Below are 7,870 nucleotides of genomic sequence, written 5' to 3'. Positions count from 1 at the left end.
GAACGACATGGGAGAGAGGCAGGGGGGGACCAGCAGTGTCGGGTAACCCTTAGTACCGGTTTATCTTACAGGACCCTGGTATCTCATAGGATTGTAGTAACCACACTTTAAAGAAAAAGAACGATGCAGTCACTTTGTTTTAGGGACTAAATCACCTCCAAAGAGCAGGGACGTTATTGATAAAGGTCTGAGCCACGACTCAAGGCCATGGAATGACCTGCAGGACCTTCCGTCCCTACCCTGGGGACCACCAGACCCCAGAGGACACGCCCTGGGGGTGAGCTCTGGCTACGTTACGAGTTAGTGACAGTTAGTAATGTAGAAAGTAACCCTGTGACCTTGGGAGGGGTCCCTCCCTATGCCTGCTTCCTCGCCTCATCTGTGAAATACCCACCGCACGTAATACAACGACAAGGGGTTAACACATCCACAGCATTTGTACAATTTGCAATGCATCATGTCATTGGATGCTATAATATGTCGTGTTCCTACATTTCATAGCTAATAGTTACACCAGAAAAACCTATACATGAAAACCCTTTATAAACTGCTTCTAAAACTAAGAAACTAAAGAATTATAAAGAAACAATCATGAAAAACATGAGGACAGAAACCTGTGATTTGGTAGCGTCATCGCTGCGGGTTTTTTATGAGGAGCCGGCAAGGACGTGGTGCGAGGCCCTTCTCTGTTGAGCGGCCTCTCCATGTTCTAACTACATTTCAAGAGACAACCTCGACCCGCTGTCTACGGCAGGGCTCACAGGTGCCCTCGCCCACGGCTGAGTCATTACATACATCGTTCTTACTCTTCGGCATCGGCGTGACATACCTTTTTCCTTTGTGCTGTGTCTCAAGGGCGACCTGTCTTCCTGAAACAGAAACCATCCGTGTGAGCAGCCTGCACTTCCTCTGAACAGGACTGGCGCTCCGCTACGCCTGGGCCCTGGGGACGGAGGTCTGCAGCAAAGGCCAGTGCACCGGAGAGGTCACACAGTCAGCAGTGGCTCGCCACGACAGCCGTGCCGGGAGGCACCTGCCTCTCCACCCACAGCGGGGCTGGTCTCGCACCGGCCTGGCCTGGGGCGCAGACCCACATGGACAAAGCCCATGATCACAGGGGCCAGACCAGCCCCCACCAGGCTGGTTTCGGGGTCCAGCCCAGACTGCTGGACTCTCAGGGTGGTGCAGGGACCAAGCTGGAAATGGGGACCACAGGCCCCACCCACACCACCTCCCCCCGGGGCACCCCAGGTTTTCCAACACCCCCTTGTCTTCCCAAAGATGTCCCGTGACAGAAATGACCCGGCCCCACCTCCGAATATAAAGCACCACAAAGAGGCCACCCACATCCTGACAAGAAGCAGCCAGGTCATCTACAAAATTCCAGCCTCGACTTCAGAGCTGAGGCCACGGGGTGACCCGCTTGGCGGGAACCTCAGACAGACGGGCGCTCCAAGGACACGCAGGGCCGAGAGCTGCTGTCCCGGGCGGAGCACTGGAGGCAGCAGCCGCGGCGAGGAGCTGAGGTTTCCGCCACGTTTGGGTGCGCGCAGGTGAGTGAGTGCCGAGCGCCGAGAACCACACACGGCTCCCGGATGAACAGTGAGGGCAGAGAGAGTACACCAGGGCCTGGAGCAACCCGTAGTCACGGAAACGAAGCGAGTGTTCACAACAGCAAACCCTGTCACAGGGAGCCAGGAGCCAGGCTGACAGCATCGCAGGGGCCACGGCGGGAATCATTAGAACCGAAACAGGTAACGCGAGGCTGGCTCATGCCCCAGCACTGAAAACAAATACACGGCGGTCCACGGCGATACGAATGAGTGGCTGAGTAAACAAATGAACTGGAGATGAGAACAAATCCGCCCTGCAGGAGAATTCTTAGGAGCAGATATGTAAGTCAGGTCCCCACCCCACCGCCCGAGGCAGTAGCCGAGAGACTTGCTCTCAACCACCAGGGCAGGAAAAGGGATAAATGGTGAGTTGACAGTGGAGAATCCTGATAACAACAGTGAACCAGGTGATGGCTGACATGATCAGGGATGTCATGTGACTATCCCCTGACAAGGTGCAACAGAACCTGGCCTCTGCGGGGTGCTCTGCAAACCCCCTAAGTGCAGTCCGGTCGTGAGGAAAACACCGTGGGGTCCCCCGCATCATGAGGCCGGCGTCGCCCTGATATCAACACCAAGACGTTACAAGTTAAAGAAAGAACCGTGGGCCAACCACACTCAAAGCAGACGCTGGGCCCCGCACCAACACGCGGGGAAAGCTCAGGCGTCCTCGAGGAGGGAGGCTCCTGCCCGGGCAGATCCGGTTCGACGTTTGAAAATCGATCGGCTCAACTCAGCATCTCAACAGACTGAAAAAGACAATGGACGCAGGACAAACACGTCACAAAGTTCAGCGTCCATTCGCGGTGAAGCTCTCCGCAAAGCAGGAAGACGAGGCCAGGTTCTTGGTGTGACAGACGGTACACGCGAAAACATGTCTGTGTGCACGAGCCTCAACCAAAATCCACGAGCTCGTGCGTCGCACAGAGACAGACGTGCGCGTGTGCGTCCGCCTGGCGCACCTCACACGTACTCGTGAAAACCCGAAAGCTCCCCCAGACCAGGACGTCGCCAAGACGTCACCTCGTCTGCTCACCACGCGGCACACTCACGCCCCACGCGGCAGACTCACGCCTCACGCGGAACACTCACGCCCCCGCACGGCACACTCAACGCACAGAGTTGCTGGTGGGGAGGAAGAGGCGCCAGGGACGTCCACGCGGCATCGCGAATGCCTTCATGCCACTGAACTACACACTGAAAACGGGTAAAACGGCGAATTCTAGGTTATGTAGACATTTTAGGACACATGAAAAAATGTGAACGATGACGGAAACGCTTGTGATCAAGTGTCCAAAACACAACCCATAAACAGTGTCCGTGACAACGTGCTCGCGAATGACTTTGCAAGGTCACTGCCACTTCCGGGACTCGATCTCTACGCTCAAGCACCCGACCGGCAGCGCGATGCCACGGCGCGCAGCAAACACCCACTGCGCGTAAGACGCTGTCCCACGTGCCGTACGGGGCACGCAAGGACCAGGCTCATCCCAGCCCCTGAGGGGGTCACGGTTCGTGCGTGGGCCGAGGATCAGGACGCAGACGACACGCCCCAGAAACCTAACACGGCCAACATCACACACACACCACAGACGAGCGACACGCAGGGGAAGCTGCGTCTCGGGGGGCAGGACGGACCCGCGGCCGGGAAGGGGGAGCCGAGTATTTTTGGCTTCGTTATTATTACGACCGGCCATGGTACGAGGGATAAGAGCTGACGCTCTCTCTCTCTCTCTGATCCTCAAAACCTCGATTTCAGGGCTGCAAACCTTCCACCCAGGGGGTTTCCCTGCACGCGATGACCCGAGCACATGGCATCGCGAGGCGGGGACAGTCACTATCCCTCCCGAGAAATTACGCCGAGCAGCACGGTCCACCGTGGGGAGGAGGACTCGGCCGCAGGAGTCGCCGGCCGCGGCTCGTGCCCAGGCCCCCCGCTCACGGCCCGGTGGGGGCGGTCGCACAGGCTCACGGAGCCCCTCTGCGTGACACTGCAAAGTGGCTGCGACCCCAACCTTGAAGACTGACTGTGGGGACCAGATGGACGGGGGTGACGACGCGGACCCCCGGTAAAGATGAGCCTGCCCCCTGCAGCCCATCCCCGTCCTACCTGGCGTGGTGAGTGTCGGGGAAAGAGATCGAAGGCTTGGCGGCTTCTCTCCCCTCAGAGCTTCGATTCTTAACCAGACGTCGGAAACCTAGGTGCTCGGCTCTGCCACGACTTTGCTTGAAGAAGACACTTTGATTTTCTCCAAGAATTAAACCTGCTGCCCAGGGTCGTCGCTGATACACGAGTGGGCCCGGAGGCCTGCACGTGACGAGTCAGAGAGGCGCAGGTGACAGCTTTCGACGGCAGGCGGCACAAGGCGACGTTGAGGTGACGCTGTGGACTCAGTGGTCAAAACGCCTGAGTCACATTCCTGTTAAAGGCGGCGTCCGGTCGCCCCGGAACGGAGACTCCCAGCCCCCTTTCCCGCCACCCCCGACACATCTCTGCGCTCCTCCCCGGTGCTCGGGGACAGCTGCCTTCCTGGTCACTGCACTACGCTCGGAACGGCCCTACCTCTGCCGCCAGAGCGCTGAGCGCCCTCGCCACTCACCTGACGGCCACCCCTAACCATCCAGACGCGGACTCCGTGCCTCTCCCTGCGGACGGCTCCAGCCCGCAGCCGTTTGAGAGCGCACGGAGGGGAAGCCGTGTGTGACACATCGCGCCCTCTGACAGTCTTCCTGGTCACTGCACTACGCTCGGAACAGCCCTACCTCCGCCGCCAGAGCGCTGAGCGCCCTCGCCACTCACCTGACGGCCGCCCCTAACCATCCAGACGCGGACTCCGTGCCTCTCCCTGCGGACGGCTCCAGCCCGCAGCCGTTTGAGAGCGCACGGAGGGGAAGCCGTGTGTGACACATCGCACCCTCTGACGGTTTGTTTTAGATCAGAAACTCCACTGGCGTTGAAACACCGAACACACTTCCTGAGTGTCCGTCCCACAAATGGCCCTCGTTGGGGAGGACAAGAGCCAGGAGACAATGCGGGGTGGCCCAGCACCCTCCCGCACACCCCGTCATTTCTCCCTCTGCTTGCACATGGGAGCGGGGAGCTGTGGGCGAGTTCAGGAGTCAGAAAGGGTCACTTGCCAGCAAGGCCGTTGCATTTCCAGGCTTATTTACAGCTCTGGCGGGTTCAGAGAGGGGAGGCCTGGCTCCCAGTGTGCCTGACCACGCGGCCCCCCTGCAGGACGCGGGGGTCAGCCCTGGCGGCCGGTTTGTCCAGCCGCTCTGAGCTCACAGCGCTACCCGATCACGCGGGACCTCTCCCGCCCACGCGAGCGGAGGCGGTCAGCGGCAGCTGCACACCGGCCTGCGTGGGGGGCGGCAGGTGGGTGACCTGTCCGTGCCCTGGCACACAGGGCAGGCGGCTCGCCCCGCACGCAGCTTGCCAGCCCCCTCGCTGCGGGCACCCCAGTGGCAGCAGCGCCTCCTCCCCTGAGGACCCGGCTCTCTCACTCAGTCACACAGCGCACACAGCAGGCGAGTGGACGGGCTGCGCCCAGCTGCCCAGCTCGCACGCAGCAAGGCCTTCCGCCAACTGACCCCCTCAGAGCCAGGGTCTCTGGCCTCGTCCACGACGTCACGGAACTGGCTTTGATGTCGCGCTGACCACCAGCCTCTCTCTCTCCCTCCGGGCCCGTCCCCTGCATCACCGGGAGACGGCCTGCTTTTCCCCTGCCCTCCGCCCTCCTCCCCACAGCTGTCTGGGTACCCCAATCACTCCACAGCCTCCACTCAGTGGGGATCAAACACGTCGCATCGGAAACTGAGCGTTTCCTGTCCACAAACGGTCACAGAAACAGCACTTGTCACACTGGGGTTTGACCCGTGTTTAAAACCTGCGTCAGACACTCTCAGACAACCCAGAAAACACACAATCACATAATAACAGCAATCAGTGTCGAAGAGGGAATGATAAATTTGGTGTAAAACTAGCTGCCTAAAATGTCTTAATTCACTTATTACTATTAAAATGCTCAGATGCGCAATAAAAACATTTAAACTGTCAGTGTGGGTTTCGAGAGAAGCCAGATCTTTTGGTCACTGTCATGACAAGGAAAAGAATAAATAACATTACTGATGTTTTAGGAAATTCAACAGGACACGTGAAGACAGCACTCAAAACGCCGAAAGGAAGCGGGAAGTCGGTGCGTTGAGACGCGGGGCGATGTTCTGAAAACAGCAGAGGAAAGAAAAATAGAAACAAATAAACAGCGACGTTCTGAGCACAGACGACCGGCCAGCAGGGGGCAGAAAGGCTCGCCGGCCACCGGGACACAGTGGTCACTGCACGTGTGGGGCCTGGGCCGCACGGGGGCACGAGAATGGGACGCGGACACCAGCGTGGACGTCTGGCGGAATGCAAGTTCTCTCAACACGGACCCCGCAAGCTCACTGTCAGGGCCCCCAGGGGGACCCTGCAGACAACGACGGCCGCTTCCGGGCTTGCCTGGCCGGCCCCGTGCAGGAGCACGGTGCACGGTGGTGGCCGGAGGCCGGGGAGGGGCTGGGCCCTGGGTCCTCGCCTCCATCCGGGCACAGGCCTTGGCGTCAGCGCGCCTTCCCCACCCTCCTGTGGCCCCTCATCCGCGTCCCTCCACGGTACCCCAGCTCACAGCACGCCATCACCCAGTGAAGGCAGGAAGACGGAAACCGCAGACGTGGGTCCCCGGCCCCCAGGCCCGGGGCTGGGGACTCACCTGTGACTTCACTTAGCCCCACACAAACCCGCTGGAGACGCAGCCCCATCGCACGGAGGAGGAGGATAAGGCCGAGGTCGGCAGCTAGGAGGGGGCCGACTGCGATTCCCAGCCACGTCGTCTGACACACCGTTCGTGCCGTCACCCGTCCCTCCAGCACCCCGTCCCCCATCGCCCCGTCCATCGCCCTGTCCCCTGTCACCCCGTCCCCCATCACCCCATCCCCCGTCATCACACTCCATCGTTCCGTCTCTCTGTCACTCTGTCCCTCCATCACCCCACAAATGATTATCGAGAGCCATCACAGACCGTGACACGTATTAAGAAGGGTCCCGGTGGCAGAGAGCGTGAGGAGGAGATGGGCAGGTGGGAAATGTGCGGCGCAGGATCTGAAGAACGAGCCGGAGCCGACGGGAGGGGACGCAGAACGTCGTAGAGGCCGGGGCAGCTTGGGGGAGGGGTGGGCAGTGAGGCCACAGGCCGGCGGGGCTGACGGAGGAGGAGGAGGGCGGCAGCGGGCACCCCCGTGTGACGCTCCCCACCCACCTGGTCCACAGGCACCTGCACCTGCTCGTCCTGCTCCTCCAGGACCTCTGACGCTCCCTGGGTCTCCAGGTGAGGACTCTGGGCTTTGTACACGTCGCCTTCTGGAAAAAATAACAGACGGGGGCTTCAAACCAGCGTCCTTTGTACATTTCCTGACCCACGCCACAGTTACAGCTCAGCATCCGCTGAGCCTCCTGTGTCCCCATCACACGGCCCGGCCCGGGGACCCAGGTCCCACCCGCCACCTGGCCTAGTCTGCCCTTCGCCCTCGCTCTTGCTTCGGCTGAGATGCCGGGCTCGGTGAGCCTAGATGTCTCGGTGTCTGAGTACGTCCCTGTCCGCACGAAGGCCCTGGGCCCCGGGAGTCGTGGTCAGTGCTCTGTCCCACCATGGGACTCAGTCCCAGAGGCAAAATAGAGCAAACGCTCGGTGCACGTACGTCCAGTTACTTCAGTTAGAAGTAGACGCACGACTTCCCAGCGGACGGCAGCACCGGATCTAAGGACGTGCAGCTTTGCAAGCTCAAAACGACCTCGAGAACTGGGTCCGAACAAAATGAGTTTTAACAAACTGTGTCAAACTGGCTTGTCACGTACTCAAGTCAGTTGACAAGAATCGTTTTAATTAGAATTACAATCGGATGTATTAAATGCTTATGAAATCCCAAGATTCTTGAAAAGTTTATCCTCACCCTGATCAGAAGCAATAGGTGACAGAAGATAAAGAAGTGGCCCGGCCATGTCCCTGGACACCCACGGGACACAGACAGGGCCACTGACGGCTCCACGGCCAACACCCAGCTGCAGAGCCATCCGGCCTCTCCGCCACGGCCTCCCGCAGCCTCGGCCTCCCGCCTGTCCTCGCTGCTGTCCCCGCCCATCCTCACCACAGTCCCCGCCTGCAGCCCCGGGGACCCTCCTCCTGCTCTCACGCTTGGAGAGGTGTGGGGGCCGGGCAGGA

At 60.0% G+C, this 7,870-nt stretch overlaps 1 protein-coding gene across 1 annotated transcript in view; it reads right to left on the bottom strand.

Moving 5' to 3' along the window:
* Positions 1-2,965: 2,965 nt before the first annotated feature.
* The window catches only part of DCDC2C (doublecortin domain containing 2C), a 27,210-nt gene continuing 22,305 nt past the window's right edge, over positions 2,966-7,870 (bottom strand). Inside the window, exons 8-9 of the mRNA XM_015588127.1 lie at positions 6,911-7,011; positions 2,966-3,046 (exon numbers count right to left, since the gene is read on the bottom strand). Of these exons, the coding sequence (XP_015443613.1) occupies positions 2,966-3,046; positions 6,911-7,011 (182 nt within the window). The remainder of the gene's footprint in view (positions 3,047-6,910; positions 7,012-7,870) is intronic.

This window comes from Pteropus alecto, unplaced genomic scaffold (genome assembly GCF_000325575.1).
Source record: "Pteropus alecto unplaced genomic scaffold, ASM32557v1 scaffold61, whole genome shotgun sequence".
Lineage (NCBI taxonomy): Eukaryota > Metazoa > Chordata > Mammalia > Chiroptera > Pteropodidae > Pteropus > Pteropus alecto.
Note: the sequence above shows the minus strand (reverse complement) of the source record. Positions and strands in the feature narration are given on the sequence as shown.